Source organism: Carlito syrichta, unplaced genomic scaffold, assembly GCF_000164805.1.
Source record: "Carlito syrichta isolate Samal-C Ts95f unplaced genomic scaffold, Tarsius_syrichta-2.0.1 Scaffold307141, whole genome shotgun sequence".
Classification (NCBI taxonomy): Eukaryota; Metazoa; Chordata; class Mammalia; order Primates; family Tarsiidae; genus Carlito; species Carlito syrichta.
The window spans coordinates 503,738-521,340 of NW_007251237.1; the positions used below are offsets into that span (position 1 = coordinate 503,738).

The 17,603-nt window shown below is 39.4% G+C and overlaps 1 protein-coding gene across 1 annotated transcript in view; it reads left to right on the forward strand.

The window, feature by feature from the left end:
- Positions 1–14,647, forward strand: part of LOC103266329 (centrosomal protein of 83 kDa-like) — a 99,264-nt gene extending 84,617 nt beyond the window's left edge. The window contains exons 11-13 of the mRNA XM_008063931.2: positions 9,734–9,809; positions 12,544–12,701; positions 14,488–14,647. Coding sequence (XP_008062122.1) covers positions 9,734–9,809; positions 12,544–12,701; positions 14,488–14,647 — 394 coding nt within the window. The remainder of the gene's footprint in view (positions 1–9,733; positions 9,810–12,543; positions 12,702–14,487) is intronic.
- The last annotated feature ends 2,956 nt before the right edge of the window (positions 14,648–17,603 follow it).

Consider the following 17,603-nt stretch of genomic DNA (forward strand, 5'->3'; position numbering starts at 1 on the left):
CAAAGGTGACCTAGCAACTTCTTTTGTGGCTCCAAATATTTCAATTACTGAAACAATGCAAAGTGTAGTTTTAAATATTACAGGTTTGTCTCAAGTATTTTCATGAATTAAATGATCTATGCCTTAAACCCCAATTAGAAAAAAGTGTATGACTTTTTAGCTGTTCATTGAATGTATTTGGTTACTTCTTTCTTGCTCTTTCAAATTTTGTGTAGACTCAACTTAATCAGATAATTAGGAAGCATTCTCCGGGTTAGCATAAAAAGTACATAGTATGCGATGTACCACCATAAGCATGATCATGAAACATTCTGTTAAATATTACTCACGGAGTTGTATAACAGTTGTTATACAGTTGTTTGTATTTTCTCATTACATTCAATGGGAACATCAAGAAAATGGATTAAGAATTTTTGTGTGTGAGCATGGTTGGGGTCTCACTCTGTTGCTTATGCTGGAGTGCAATGGCATGATCATGACTCACCACAGCATCAACCTCCTGGGCTCAGGTGATCCTCCTGCCTCAGCCTCCTGCTAGGACTACCAGTTCATACTACCTCATCTGACTAATTTTTGAATTTAAAAATTTTTTTTGTAGTGATGAGGTCTCACTGTGCTGCCCAGGCTGACCTCAAACTCCTGAGCTCAAGCAGTCTCCTGCTTCAGCCTCCCAACGTGCTGGGATTACAGGTGTGAGCCACTATGCTTGACCAGGAAATTTTTCTTAGTGTTGAATACCCTGGGGCAAATTTGGTACAGTAAGACTGTCTAGGTTTGTGAAGACTTGATAGACTTTCCCTATGAAGCCATCTAGGCGTAGTGCCCTTTTCTGGGATAGTTCTTTGATAGCTTTATTATTTCTTTTACAGAAATCAGCCTGTTTAAGCACAATCTCTAATGTGATTAATTTTAATAATCTGTATTTTCATAAGAAATTATTTATTTTACATATGTTTTCAAATTTATTTGCACAGAAGTCTATATGTCTTTTTATTTTTCGATTTTTTATTTTACATACGTTAAACAGCAAAACTATAAAAGCTTTTAAATGGAAAAAACAGAAAAAAAGTAGAAATTAATGAGGTAGAAAATAGAAAAACAATTGATTCAATTAATACATCAAAATCATAAATGAAAAAATGCACTGAACTGTATGTTTTTAAATAATTAATATGGTAAATTCTGTTTTGTGTATTTTACCACAATAAAAAAATTGAAATTTACGTAGCACCAGCTGACTTGTCCAAGAAGGAAAAGAAAAAAGTACATGCAGAAAATAAGAAATAACAAAGAGAAACTAAGCATTAAAATAGAAACCATCTAAAAGATGAATATTTTTGCATTTAGGTTTAAGGTCCAATCCATATTAATTTTTATATGGTGTAAGGTAATGGTAGACATATATTTTTTATTTTCATGTAGGCACCCAGTTGTTCCAGAAACATTTGTTGAAGACTCTCTTTCCCTCATTGAGTTATAAACATGGGTCTGTCTGGGCTTTCTGTTGTGTTTTAATGACCTCTCTGTCTTTATACCAACATCACACCAGCCTGATTACTGTCGCTTTGGAGTAGGCTTGATCCAAGTAGTGCAAGTCGTCTACCTTATTCTTTTTTGTCTAATTCTTTTTGGCTCTTCTAGGTCCTCTGCCTTTCAATGTAAGTTTCAAACTCAGCTTGTCTCTTTTTAAAAATAGTGTTTTAAAATTTTGATGGGGAATGCACTGAATTTTTAGATCGGTTTGAGAATTGTTATCTTAAAATATTGAGTCTAAGTCATGACTATCACACATTTCTCCATTTATTTTGGTCTCCTTTGATTTCTTTCATCAGTGTTCTATAGTATTCATTGTATACATTGTGCTCATCTTTTGTTAAATTTTATCGCTAAATATTTTATATTATAATTGGAATTGATTTTTCCAGTTTTACTTTTTAATTGTTCATTGCTAGTGTATACAAATATAGCTGGGTGACTCTTATGAGTTGCTCTTGAAGGCAAGATGTTGAGATTGAGGTATGGGCTGATGGGTCTCTCCTGAGGCCTCTCTTCTAGCCTTGCAGACCACGGCCATCTCACCACGTCCTCACATAACCTTTCTCTGAGCTTGCATCCCTGGTGTTTTTTTCCTTGTAAGGACAGTAGTCCTATTGGCTTAGAGCTTACCCTATGACCTCACTTTGTTACCTCTTTGAAGGCCCTACCTCCAAATACAGTCATATGCTAAAGTAGTGAGGGTCAGGACTTCAACATACGCATTTTGAAGGGATGTGTTTTCATCTATAGAAGGTTTTAAATCTTCAGGTGGGAGTGCCTTTGAAAAAAATTGTTGTTCATTTCTAGTCTTCATTGCATTGTGATCAGAGAGTATTATGTGTATTACTTGTACTTCATGGAAAACACAGATGCTTCTTTGTGATCTAATGCATCAAGGCCACGACTAGCGGTAGACAAGCATGGCACCCAGGGTGTGAACTTTGAGGAGACACTTGTGTGCCGATCCTGCATTCACGAGTGTCGTGGGATGAAGTTCTCAAATTCTGCGTTTGCGGCATTTCATTTACCTTTCCCTAGTCTCTCGCCCAGTATATATGATCAGTTTTCTACATAAACACATGGGAAGAAAGCATCCATTTATAAGAATATAAAGCTTGAGACACACTGTCACCCTCATTATCTCTGGTATGCTCAGGTCTGGGTACTTCTTTTCTGTCCACTTGATCTGTCTTATACAAAGAATGATCTATTAAAGTTCACATTCTTAGTGTGTTTCTGTGACTCATTGTATTGTAATTTTTGCTTCATAAAGGTGATAATTGTGTTATTTGGTACAGAATATAGATATAATAGTTATGTTTTAGTTGTGAATTGTGGCTTCTAACATTAAAAAGTGCTTTTCTTTTTGTCATTTAATTTTTTTGGCTTGAATTTTGCATTATCTGATGTCATCACTACTTCTGTTTTCTTATCATTTCTATTTGCTGAGCTTGCCTTTGCTCTCTTATTTTTAAATTTTCTGAATCACTTTGTTTTTTAAATGTATGTTTTATAGGGTCTTGCTTGGGAGTCAAATGGGAGCTCTGCTTCTAGTAGCTGAGCTAAGCCTATTTGCATGCAGTTAGCCCCTGTTGACCTCAGAGGCATATAGACAGGAGCCTGAGAGATAACCTACTGGGGTCTGGGATTTTTTTCCTTCATTTTACCTACAATTGTCTTGAGGTCTGGGCATTTTCTGTCTTCCAGATATGCTAAAGCCATGGTTATGTGAGAGTTTTAAAAATCATAGTCGTTAAATTATAGGTTATGCTTTGAGACAATATTCTTGGTCTGCATTACTTTGGAAATAACTACTTCAGGTCTCTACCTATTATTTACTTATGTTAGGTTTATGAACAATTAATTTAAATTGTTAGTGGCTACAACTCTAGAATCATAAATCTGTAATGGATATTGAGAGCCAGTCTTAACCATCTCTTTGCTTTTAGGTGGGTACATTTTTTTAAATTACTCAGAACATGTCATTTTTTAATCTCCACCTGGCAGTCTTCAGGAAGGCCAGAGAGACTCTCCCCAGTAACCCCATTCTAATGTTTTATCCTATTATTGTCCCACAGTCTGGCCAGTTAGAATCTTTTCTGTTAGAATTTCAGTCTGTTTCTCCTGCTTTGGGCTTCCGTTGCCATAGTGATAAAATGTTCAGCATTCTGTCATTACTTGAAGACAATAATGAACTTGACCCTTAGGTTTTTTGTTTTTTTGCTATATAAAACAGCTTTCATTCCATTAACTGTTATTTAATATGAATAATTTTCTATTCCATTAGTTACTTTGATAATTATTTTGATTCCTCTATAGTTTCTCCAGATCATTTATAATGCGCAAGTGACACCAACTTATTTTAAAATAAGGACATAGTAACCAACGTAATATCTAGCAGGAATAATTCACAAGATTGGCATGACTTTTTTTATTGTTTAACAATTGTGATGCTTTTTTTTTCATGACAGTTCTGGTTTACTGATTTATAAGTCCAAGTACATCAACCAGTTCTGTTTTGATCATTCATTAAAATATTTATAATTGCAACATCTCTTATATAGAATCTGCGATAGGTCAAAGACTTGTCTGTGGAGAATAAGGTCTTACTAAGGAAATGGGAAATATAAATCATGTAAAGCAGGAGTATTCATTTATTTACAAATAGCAAATATCTGTGATAAGTAGATATTAGTCTATTACACATTAATCCTGGTGTTGGCAGATCCTTTAAGTTATTAATTATATACTCATCTTTTTTCTTCATTGAAGTAGGTTTTTTTCACTACTAGCCTGTCATAGTGTCAAGAGTAATAAAATTATTTTTATTACATTTTGTATTTCTTTTTTTTTGAGTTAGAGTCTCACTCTGTCACCCAGACTGGAGTGCAGTGGCCACTCGCAGCCACCGTAGCCTTGACCTGCTGTGCTCTGGCGATCCTTCCGTCTCAGCCTTCCCAGTAGCAGGAATTACAGGCATGCGCTACCACGCCTGGCTGATTTTTTAATTTATTGTAGAGATGAGGTCTCGCTGCCCAGGCGGGTCTCGAACCCGCAGGCTCAGGTAATCCACTCATCTCAGCCTCCCAAAAGCGCGGGATTACAGGCTGAGCCACCGAGCCTGGCTATATTTTGTATTTCAAAAGGCTTCCCCACTGCACATTTCTTCAATTTGTAAACCTTGTGAAGTTACCTGTGATTAAAAGCATGTAAAAATGGCAGGAACTTAAATATAATGGAGTATGCAGTCCATCGTTATGACAGCCACCCATCTTCCCCTGATGCAAGCAGGAGGAGGTACTTATGAATGACATGAATTGTGGAAAGGTCGGAGGTATGCTGTCCCCCTGGACACCTGGATCTGGGAGCTCAGATGTGATCTCGCCCTCCTGCTTTCTTCTCCTCCTATCTCCTGTGTCTGCTTCCTCCCTACCACTTTCTTTGTGAACCCAAGACCATATGTAGAGACCAAAGAGGACAGAGTTCTTAATTTCTAACTCAGAAAAATTGAGGGCAGAGCTTGGGTATGGGTCACATGCCCATTCCTGGGCCACCCCTGTGGCTGTGGGCTGGCATTGTGGCTCAGCCCAGGCTGCATGCCTGTGTCTGTTTGTGGAGCGGGTGGGGAGAAGGAAGTGGGCAGTGTGCAGTTTGATGTCAGAAATGAGGAGAGGTTTTGGAGGAAATAATAGCAGTTGCAAGGGAAAGAGAGTTTGATCATTTATGATATCCTGTAATAAATACTCCTGCATTTATCTTTGCATGACTGAAAACCAGGTCTCTATTTTCCACTTGAGACTTTCTGATTGTTTATTGAACTTCTTATAAACATTTGGGTTTCATCAGTTTGGATGTCTTTGCTGCCAATAGTGGACATTTGCTTTTTTTTACCCAGCACTTAACTATATTCACCTTTCTAAACTCACACCCCATCTTGAGGAGAATTATGTTGGCCAGTTGCAAATGCATTCTTCCAGAATGTGAACTGCGAAGTAGGGCTGGAAGGGTGTGTGACCATGCTTGAAGGAGTAGGCTGTCCTGTGGCCTGTCTGCCTGTGATTCCTGCCCATTACTGTATCCTGGTTTTGATTCTGTAGCTCTCTTATGATTCAGTGGATTCTTTAATCCTTTTGGGAAAGTCCCTTTTTGCTAATATCAGCCGGAGTCCATTTCTATTGCTCACAAGCAAGAACCATGCTTTCAGAAGTTGGTGGAAGGAGGCCTCTGTCATTCTCACAAAGCTTATTAGGAGTCACACATACAACTCATGTTGCTCGACAGTGTGTTGCTTCCCTTTGATTAGGGGAGACTAACATCAAATGAAACTAAGTCACCCTCGAGCTGCCCATTACGGTTTTTTTAGTCACATATAGCTATTTAAATTAATTAAGATTTTAAAAATTAAAGGCGCAGTTCCTCAGTCACTCTAGCCACATTTCCAATGTGCAGTGGCAGCATGCAGCTAGTGGCTGTCATCTTGTATGGCACAGACCATAAACTGTTCCGTCCCCGATAAAGCTGTGTCAGCACTGTCAGATGACAAACTCCCTGAGGGTGGGGATTCTGTCTTTGTGATTTTTTTTAATGTATGCATAGCACTTGTATACAGGCCAGCAGTACAGGCACTCAGGAACTATGTGCTGAGTGTTGAAATAGCACAGCTCAGCCACCTGCCACAGTACACCTGGATACTGGTTCCAACAGTTGGCTACCTTGTCCTCTGGAGGGAACTTGGAACTTAACAGCATCCCAGGATTTCCACTTGAACTTATTCACAGCTGCCTTCCCTGTGGTACCTTGGGCCTCCGGGTCAGCTGCGATTTCTATTCCGTGGCTACTTTAACCTCATAACTCCTTATTCCCTGTCTGCTCATCCTTCGCCAGGTTTCTCCCTCCCACCTGCTCGTAAAAGCTCTCCTTCTAACAGTTTCCACCATAGCCTCTGGAATCCTCATTCTATTAGCTATTGCTTTTTTGCAATCTCAGCTTTTGTTCTTGAACACTCCTTCACTGAAACCTGACTTTGTCCTGATGGCACATAGCCTGGCCACCCTTTTATGCAGAAATTATTCTTCCTTTGTCTTCTGCAACAAGGGGCCAAGGAGGGAAATCATTACTTGTAAACCCCACTCTTGCTTCTAGGTCGTTGTCTGGCTGACTTTGGATGAAATGACTTTTCCTTTGACATCTGTTGCCTCCAGTTTCTCCCTGTCTTGTCTTTCTTCCCTTGGTGACCTGTAGGATGTTACCCAACATTACTGGGACTGAGAGACCTGGCTCAACTCTTCCCACTTTTCTGTCCCTGACTCTCCTCCTAGTGGCACCATTTCCATACTGTGAAGTGTCCGACACCTCAGCCTCACCATTGGCATTGTCTTCATCTGGCGTTCTTGATACCATGTCAGCACCCGGTGCACCTCGACACTTCCTGGGCCTTGAAGTCCTCTGGAGCCGAGCACTCAAACACATAAATATCTTCCCTTTCCCTTCTCCTCTCAACTCCCACTGGAGATGTTGCAATGTGCAATCCTTGTCCTTCCCTTTTTTTTCCAACCTGTTGACATGGCTCCCTGGCCTCATTTTCTGCTTGGAAACCGTTCATCAGCTGCTTAGCTGTGTTCTTCTTTGCACATGAGCGAAGCCTGCTGGATGTGAATTTTAGCTTCTTGCTACTCTTCATCCAGTCTCTCCTCTTTCCATTTTAGTAAGACTGCCCTTTGCCTTTACTTCCAAAGTAAACTAGTAAAGTGCTGGTAGTCCCATCGCCTCAGTTTCTGCTACACTTTTTACCTGTATCTTTAATTTCTCTTTCTCAAACTCTTATTTTGCCTTCAAGGTCCAATTCAAATTGCTTCTCTTTACTGATCCCCTAATGAAAATTAATTGCACTTTATTTTAAAAAAATTTTATTTTGAGCCGGATGTCACCCTGTCACCTGGGCTAGAAAACACTGGTGTGATCACAGCTCACTGCAGCTTTGACCTCCTGGGCCAGGTGATCCCCTCTGCCTCAGCCTACCAAGTAGCTGGGACTACAGGTGTGTGCCACCAAGCTTGGCTAATATTTTCCTTCTTTTTTTTTTTTAGAGATGAGGTCTTACACTATGTTGTCTAGACTGGTCCCAAACTCCTGGGCTCAAGCAGTTCTCCCACCTCAGCCTCCCAAAGTGCTGGGATTAAAGGCCCGAGCCACCGTGCCCAGGCAAAAATTAATTGTACTTTCTTCTGTTATAAGGTTGAATTGTTGTGATGCACCTTTAATACTCAAAATTTTCTAACCAAAAGGGATATTGTACATTATTCCTAAATCTATAGCACTGTCTTTTGAAACTGTTTCTACTTTTTTTAATGCTTTGTTCAAAAAGGTAGATTTAAGATAACTGGTCTTAGTCCTAAACCTTGATAATATCTATTAAAGTTAGTTTTATTTATGTTGAATTCCTTTAGCCATAGAATCTAAATGTAATCATCTTAAATCATGAAGTAATTTTCTCCTTAAAAATAAAACCAGTTTTAGATTCTAACCTAGTGCTGCTTCACTGAAATGAACTGAGGGCCTGGGTGTCATTTCCTATCGGCCACTGTCAAGGTGTTCTGATTGCTTTCCTATTTTAGTTAGTTTTTCCCATTCTTTCATATTTTAATGATACTCAGGTGCTCTTTACCATTGGTTTCTTTGGCTTCAACTTTGAAGGACACTGCTGTTTCTCTTCATATCTGTGTAGCTTCTATAGAAAGCATTCAGGCCTGAGTGCTTGTTTAACTGGGACTTATTTCTTAGTCATCTACCAAGTGTATTCAGATTCTCAACCTGAGCTGGGATATACTTGAACCTAAGTTTTCTACCTTCGGCCCTGAACTAGAACCTGTGTACTTGCTTCTATTTTCATCTTTATGGTTTTGTGGAAAGAAACCTTTATTAACTCAGTAACCTGAAAGCACCAAGTTAGCGAGGCATGGTGGTCCCAGCTGAGTCTTAGCCCGATTTGGGTTGCTTCTCCCAGTCCATCAACAGATGTTTATTGAATTCTTTACTATATTTAAAGTCCAGCCTTGAACTCTTGAATGTTGTCTCAATAAACACCTTCTAATTGGGCAGATAAGACATGTTGGTAATTCTAAGCCATAAATAGTAAATGCCAAGTGACTTATATTTGAGATATGTGTTTGAAGAATTTTTAAGGGAGCAGTCGAGGGGCCTGTCCTGCCAGACCTAATTAGTGTAACGTCTCCCTCATCTGGTCACCTGAGCTGCTCTACATTTTAAGACTCTGGCTGAAGATGTATCATTTCCTTTGAAGAGGATGCAAATTGTGTAAGTGCTTATTCATCTCAGGGAAGAGAAGTTCCTAAGATCTTTTATATTATATAGGATGGTGTCCTGTATTAGACAGTTTTCTTTTTTAAAATCTGTACCCTTGTAGAATGTAGATGAATTAGCAGTGTTTCCTGAAAACATTTTGTAAATTGTAAAATACTGTTTGGATGTAAGTTGGCCTCTCCCAAACTGGACTTTCTACTTTCTGATGCCCTGGCAGCACATTTTGTGCTTTTTCACCATAGGCTGCCTGTTTCCTGTGTTCATCAAAAGCCTAGGGTAGGTGTGTTGGCTCATGCCTGTAATCCCAGCACTTTTGGAGGATGAGGATCACTTGAGCCCAGCAGTTCGAGACCAACCTGGGCAATAATATTGCAAGACCTCGTCTCTACAAAAAATTAAAAAAAAAATTAGCCTGGTCCTGTGGTTCATGCCTGTAGTCCCAGCTACTTGGGAAGCTAAGGGGGGAGGATCAGCGGAGCCCAAGAGGTCAAGTCTGCAGTGAGCCATGATCATGCCACTGTACTCCAGCCTGGGTGACAGAATGATACTTCGACACAATTAAAAAAAAAAAAAAAAAAAGCCCTACTTGCCAGGTTTTCATCCCTGTGGTATTCTCTGGTTCCCCTGGGCAATGTGTTTCCTCATCCTCTCTATGCCCATCATTCATAGTTTTCCTGTTTCAAGAGCAGTGAGTGACTTGTGTTACATTATGTTGTATGTGAATGTCACCCAGCTGCTTGAAGTCTCACTTTTTGGTTCTGCCTGCCACTTTGCATATCACAGTGCCTAGTGGCAAACAAGCACTCAGTAAAATGTCTACTTCAGTGCAGTAAATGAATTGTGAATTCTTAATAATGCTTTTTGTTGTGATTTTTAGGTTAAAACTTCAACAACAAATTGTGACTATTGAAAATGCAGAGAAAGAAAAACATGAAAATTCTGACCTAAAACAGGTATGATTTTAGCAAACATTTTTCTATTGTTTAAATGTGTCTTTAAATTCATGTTTTGCGTATTTTTTAAATTTTGCTATCAGTATTTTGAGAACCTAATCACCACAGTTGATGATATGATGGAGGTTAATATGTAAAGATAAAATGTTTAAACCGCTATGCTTTATTGTGTAAGCTTCTTTTGCTAACTGCTGTTATTCTTAAGATATGTATATACGAGGGGAACCCAAAAAACCTGGAATTATCTTTGCAGAATGGGCTTCTTGTAGTACAGGCTTCCCCTGCTAGGTGAGTGTTCTAGGAACCCATAGGCATCAGTGTAACCAGCTAGCATTATTGTGAGAGGTTGTATTTGGCTTCAGCAAATTATTTTGGAGATTCTTTCAACACTTTTTGCTTATTTCATGATGGGTGATTAACAAGTATACCTGCCCACACTGCAAGTTTTTGGAAAAAAAAAAAGCGACATGACCCTGATGCCCCACCCTCCCTATTTACCTGATCTTATCCCGAGCAACTTTTTTTTGTTTCCTCAGATTAAAAAAGTCCTCAAAGGGAAACTTTTGGGAGAGGTGAAACAAAAAACAGCAGAAGCACTAAAAGGTGTCAAAATTGACAAGTTCAAAAACTTTTTTGACCATTGGAAAAAGCATGTCAATAGGTGTATTGCATCAGAGAGTACTTTGAAGGTGACTGAAGTTTAAACTTGTAAGAATCAATACACAATTTTTTAATAAATAAATTATGTTCTTTTGGGTCTTCCCTCATCTTCTGTGGCCCAGATATGTTTTTTTAAAAATTTAACTATAATTTAAAAGAACAGTATTTTAATATTTTGAATTTTTTAAATTTATTAGAAAGATCACCTAGATTTAGAGTTACTTGTATGATTGACTTGTAACTTTATTTTGTTTCATGAGCTTATTTTTTTTACTATATATCTATGAAATCTAAGAGTCGTACTTATTTAAGGAAATTTATACTTTAATTAAAGTTACTTGGGTTAAGGAAAGATTTAAATAAAATTGGGCAGAACATGGAAGAGTATTCTTTTCTGAGTTTTATTTTCATTTCTGGTTTTTTTTCCCTGTAAATTATGAAGTTATGAGAACTCCATTTTTATTTTATTTTTTAAATTTTTAAAATTTTTGAACTGAGATCTCACTGTTGCCCAGGCAGGAATGCAGGGACAGGATCATAGCTCGCTGCAGTTTCCATCTCCTGGGCTCAGGTGATCCTTCTCCTTCCCCTTCTTGAGTAGCTGGGATACAGGTACACCACCAGCTAATTTCTTTTTTCCTTTTTTTGTAGAGGCGAGGTCTTGCTACTCAGCCCAGGCTGGTCTCACACTCCTGGGCTCAAGCCATCCTCCTGCTTTAGCCTCTTATGGTGCTGGGATTACAAGCATGAGCCACCGCATCTGGCAAGGATTCTACTTTTAGAATGTGTGCTTGTATGGTGGCTGGTCCTGCTTTGCATGTGCAGTTATGATGTCTAATGAGGTCTTTGCCAGATGGGCATAATGTTTGATCCCCTGAGAGAAGTGCCTTATTGGCATTGGCATTGGCTTTCTGTCATATGTACATAAGGAGAGGTATTATGCTCTTTGAAAGTTGCTTGTCCAGGCAGCTGTAATTCAGATTTAATATTTGCCACTCCAATTCAAAATAAGGAGCTAATAGTTCTACATGAATAAATTCATTCTAAATCAGAAATCTGAGACATACCACTTTGCTTTATTCTACTAACAACCACTCTGTGGACATTCAGAGTCCCATCTCATTTGGCTTTGCTACCATCAGGAAATAATGTTTTTTCCCCCATTCATTTAGCTTACTGTATAAGAATCTTCTTTCTTTTTACTCTTGAATTTCCTAATGGGTTATTTTGTTCCCTGCCTCTTGACTGTCTTTGCTCTGAAATGTCTCTCAGAGGATGGCTAAGAGAGGTCAAAGGAAGTAAAGGAAAAGTGAGGACTTTTATGGTTTACTACTTGGTGAAAAGTTGGTAGGGAGGCGTCTGTCACTGTCCCAAATGAAGAGTATTTGGATGTAACTTAGAGGCAGGGGGACTCTTTCTAGCCTGCCAATCTATAACTAGAGACTTAACTACTTTTCATGAGAAAAAGTGCTAACTGGGAGGACACAAAACCTTGAGTGATGTTATGTGGTTTGACAAGTGGCTGTAGCAGCCAAAGGATTTCTAACATTCATTCCGTTTCTCGGAGCATCTTTCTTCTGCCCTGCACTGGACATCTTTCAAAAACAGTGTGCAAGTAATCCTTCCCATATTTGCAAAGAGCAATTTTGACTGCTCAGAAAGCAGAATTTCCCCAATCTCAGGGCATGTGGGAAGGGAGAGTGGATTTCGTGAACTGCACTCCTAGCCTGCCTTTCCTAGGAGGCCATGGGCAGACCAGAGTGACAGGAGGCTCACTCATTGCAAACCCCCCTTTTCTCAACCCTGCCTGCCTCCCGACAACCCTTCCCTGTCCAGGTCCTCTCCTGACCTGCATATTTTGGGAGGAAGAGGGAGGGGACTCGCTAGCCAGGGAATGGGGTTCTTGACAGTCTTTGGTGATAATAAGAAAGGAACTGGCTGCTGCAATGTAGGATTTCATCTCGGGGCACAGCAGCTGGGGGGCCCTGTGCGAGGGGAGGTGTTAAGCGACTTCTGCTTCTCTCGTACTTCACTGCATTTATTTACATATTTATCTTCTTTCTTCTCCTTGAAGCAAATCAGTAGTTTGCAGATCCAAGTGGCCTCACTTGCGCAGTCGGAGAGTGAGTTGCTGAATTCAAACCAAATGCTGAAGGAGACAGTGGAGAGGCTGAAACAAGAATGCCGGAGCTCAAGGAGCCAGGCGGAGCAGGCGCAGCTGGGGGTCGAAAAGTAGATGGTTCTGTTCTGTGTACAGACTGTGCTCTGTGTCATGTGTGGTTATCTGAATGGCGAGTCCGTGAAGAATGTGCTTTGGGAGCTAGTTACAAGTGTTCTCTGTTAGTTTGAGGGTGTGCAGTGGTCTTAGGTGGTGGAATTCCCATTTCTATAGAATGAATTTCATGGACTCTTGAATGGTTTAAAAAAAAGATAAAACTCAGACATATTAAAATTCTGTCATGTGTTTAATTATTCTGAAGATATGTAATGAAAAACTTTTATACTTATTGAATAAACCAGAACATTTTTTATGTCTAAAATCCAACTATGCTTCTGAATGCCAGAGAATAGAGTGGGGTTTTGCTGTTGTTGTTTTCTTGATTCTTTTTATTTTGTATTTTGAATTGAAGTCTCACTCTTTTGCTCAAGTTGGAGTACAGTGGCTCTGCCTCAGCCTTCCAAAGTGTTGGGATTGCAGATGGGAGCCACTGTGCTGACCTGTTGTTCTTTTTTGGTGTTTGTTTGTTTGTTTTGATGTGCTAAATTGACTTCCTAGAATTAGAACTAGTTTCTTAGATTTTCACTTTGAAAAGCTAATTTTTTTGTTTACATATTTTTTGGTTTTGAAATTTATTAGTAGTAATGTAGTAAACCGGTAGGAAATAATGATTTTATTGATGTTCAAGATCTTATATTATCTGGAGAAATGTCTTTAGACCTGGCAGGACACTAGAGTATTCTGTATTTGCTTTGCCTTTATACCATGTGGGTGTTACACATCTTTGTTTTAATCTACAAAATGATATTCTTTTCAGATTTTTTCTTCTGAAGGCCAACATACCACATAAAACTTTTTTCTTCAGTTTTCCTGTTATATCATATTTTAGGGTTTGTCTGCAGTTTCACATATGGGGTTGAATTTCGAGAAAAGAAAGTAGGCAAGATTTATGTCCATTATATGTTATGTCATCCTGTATGATCCACGTTATCTTTTTTAAATTTGCAAAAAAATAAATTTATATCTTGGAATTCTCAAATGTTTGATTGAAATGAGCTCATAATTCTAATGAAAGTGTTGCTAAGTGAATTTAAGTCACGAATCTTCGGTTCTGGGTATTATTTGTGGTATTTTGTAGAAGGGTTCAGCTGGCCTAGGGGTCAGTAGAATGAGATTTTAGCGTGGCTGAGACACTTCAAATGTTTGTGACCTTAGGCAGGTAGTCTGACTTCCGGAGCTGTTATTTTCATTTGTACTGCCTACAGTAAGAATGCTAAAAATCATGTGAAGTATGCAGAATAGCTTTAAAACTGTCAGATGGCATATTATTTTAAAATCATTTATATAGATTCTATTCTAGCAGAAAACATACTGCATTAAGACTTGAGAGCAGGTTTGACTTTTTTCTTGGCTCAGTTTTTACAGCTTGGTGGCTATCCTAGTTCATCCCAATAATAGTTATCAATATTTGTCCTGCTATTAATTAGATGTGAGTCCACAAACAAGTGAGCTGACTGCTCTAAACCTGTTTCCTCATGTATTAAAAGAAAAGAATAGAAGATGGTGACAGATATACTTAACTCAGAGGATTGTAGCGAAGAATAAGTGACATACTGTTCTAAGCCCAGGACCTCATTCATAGGAAGTTTCAGGAATGCAGGATTTGCAGAAATGCGGACATGCAAAGCACCTGCAGTGGGACAATGTGGGATGTGATCACATGGGCCATGAGTGTGCGTGTGCTTGTGATGACACCTGTGTGACCCTGGACTTCCTTGAACTTCTATGTTCTTCTGACAGGACATTGGAAGAGAAGCAGATCCAGTGGCTGGCAGAAAAGCATCAGCTTCATGAGCGTCTCGAGGATAGAGAAGAGAAGTATCATCAGGTGAAGGAGAAGCTGCAGCGAGCTGCAATCGCCCAGAAGAAGGCAGGTGGCTCTGGCTTGGGGTTTCTCTAGAGTAAAGCCTTGGGAACATCCCATGAGACTGGGTGTATCACTGGAGCTGAGATTTTGGTGGCGTGTTAACCTTATGTTCAAACAGGACTTTTTGCTGCCAGCCTTGCTGAGGGAAATTGAGACAGTGTACACTGTCTGGCAGGTTTGTCCCAGAATCTTGTGTGTGAGTTGGTTTTTAGAGGTGACTCACCTTTTTCCACAGAGCTGGTGTTTTCAGAGTGATAAGGCTTTCCAGGCCAAAATGCACATCTTTTAAAACTAATTTGGGGGTTAAATTCTGGTATGGTTAGGCCTATTCCAATTACGCCTAACTATTGCTTTTGTGGTTAAGAGCCCTTTTTTGTTTCCAACTCAGAAATATAGGAGCAAGTACCTCCTTGCCCAGCAGGAGGAATTGGGGCTCCTTTGACTCTGAAGCAGCCATGGGAGTTCCCATAGTATTGATCCTCACTGAGTTTTACTGCAGTAGCATACATTTCTCCAGAACCTGAAAACTAATTTTCTTGGAAACAGTCCAGGGCATCATGGAACTAATATAGCTTGATAATTCATCTAAGTCAGTGGTTTACAACGTTTTTCTAATTCAACAAACCCAAGGAATTTAGCAGGTCCTATCAGTAACTGTGACTCATTGTCTCAGTGATAAAGCAGTTCTTTTCAACAGGATTGCAAAGTGGGAGGGACATAGTTGTGTGTGTGTAAAATCTCACAGATGATTTGACATGTATCCATATAATAAATTCCCTTAGTAGTGGCATTGGTTGTGGGGAGGAGAGATCTGAGATGTGAGGAAGATGCTTTACATCTGGTGTAGGCACCGGTGTTTTAATGTCTATACTATTCACATTTGCATAAGAGAAAATAACTCTAGATCATTCACATATTCTGCATTTGAAAACCAAGGACGTAGTTCCTAGGCACCTCTCTGTGTCACTGGATATAAATGCCTTATGTGACTGACAGCATAAGTAGAATGAAAGTCATGACTTCCCCACTCTCTTGGTTTCTGAGTAATACCTTTATCTTCCCATAATGCTAAATGTAGTTTAATTAGGAAATCAGCCTTTACTATATGGGAAACCTAGTGTCCTACACCTGGATATGCATACTTGTTTGCTTTTTTCGTGTATATGTCTTTTGTCTTCCTTTCTGTCCTTATAAGTACTGAAAAGTGTATGAGTATTGATGGGATTTCAGTGAATGTTTCTATGACATGTGATGACCCCAGAAACCTTACTTATTCTTCTTTGCATTGTGTTTGGATCCTAAAAGTATCTTAAGGCAGACTTCAGCAAGAAATTACTAGAAATTATAAGAGCTGGTTTTTGAGGTTTTAGGGGTATCTTAGAGATCAGAGTCCAATTACTGAAGTTAGTTTGGGTTGACTTCTTTTGGAGCAAAAGTGACATCCAGTGGTGAGAGAGATTATCAACTAATCAGAGGTATGCCAGAAAGAGGGGAGGAGGCTATATTTTTAAAAGCCCGCCAAGTAACATTTCATTAGTGTTATGAGCAAGGTTGAATTTTTTTGTCCTACTGAAATACCTGCCCAATGGTGGGTATGAATGTAGTAAATATTTATTTCATTTTAAAATGTGATCTCTGGACTATGATTTAAGTCATAGGAAATTGTTCAGCTCAATTCTGTGAATGTTGTGACCTACAGCTACCTCCACACGCCCCAGGAGCTGACAAGTTTACATCAGTTAGAGTGGAAGCACAATGTATGTGACATGAAATACTACTAAACAAGTGTATAAGTATATCTAATTTCAGGACAGGCAGTGATCTGCACATTCAGAGAGCTGATAAAACCTAGTGGTAGCTCCTCAAGGCCACTTAACCAGTAAGCGTCAATGCCATGGCAAAAGTCCACATCTTCCTGTTCTGGGTTCAGTGTTCTTTCCACTGCACTGTTACTCTTTAATTGACCACTGTGATTCCAGACACTTGACTACGTTTCTCTTCGTTATAGCCATGTTCCATATAAGTCTTGTTTCCTGTGTCAGAATAATCACTGTAAGTTAATTTAATTCACACTCGTTTCCCATTCCATTCAAGTTAAAGATAATGCTTCTATATGAAAATTCTGACGATAAGATGACATAAATATAATTCATACGAGTACAACAGACTTGTTAGGTTCTTCATTAGATGACAAAATTCATAGTTTTCTCATGCAGTAAGACTTAAAGCAAGTCCCATTATGACCCTGAGAGAAGAATTCACAACCTTTTAGAGTCACTTCCTAGGGAATTTGCTCTTAACTGGAGGTGGCAGCTCTGCTTTCCTCCTCAGGCTGGATGGGACAGCTCACAACGTCCATAGCCACACAAGTGTGGGGTGAGGCTGCTTTAGAGCCTTGAGGACCTGGCACGGCCATGCCATTTCTGTGGTGTGCTCGGGTAGGGTGGTTGTGGCTTGTTGGCTGCCTGGGAAAGCACGAACGAGGTCTTAAGTTGGCATGACCTCGGGGATGCCTTCTCAGAGGAGCCCCACGTGGGCATGAGTTCACTGTGTGTGACCCGAGCACATTGCAGAGCGGGTTGAGAAGCCCGAGATGACAGCTTGTTGTTTTTATTCTAAGGTCTGTGTCTCTGAAATAATTCTTGGTCAGACACTTTTGTAATGTTTTCTTTTCTTTTTTTTTTTTTTTTTAATTATTTATTTACTTTTTATTATGAAGTTGTGGGGTACAGTTAAGGGTTAGGTATACAATTGCGTTTCATTCAGGCACCCTGTTGATATGGGGTGTTTCCCCGTTCCCAGACAGATATTTGCTACTGTTAATCCCATCTCCCTCCCCCCCCATAGTTTCCCAGTACTGTCAGTCATTTTCGTATAGTATTGCATTGGATGTTTAAGGTCCATTATATGAGTGAGAACATGTGATACTCGGATCTTTGTTTCTGTGAGAGGTCACTCAGTATTATAGACTCTAGTTCCATCCAGGTGA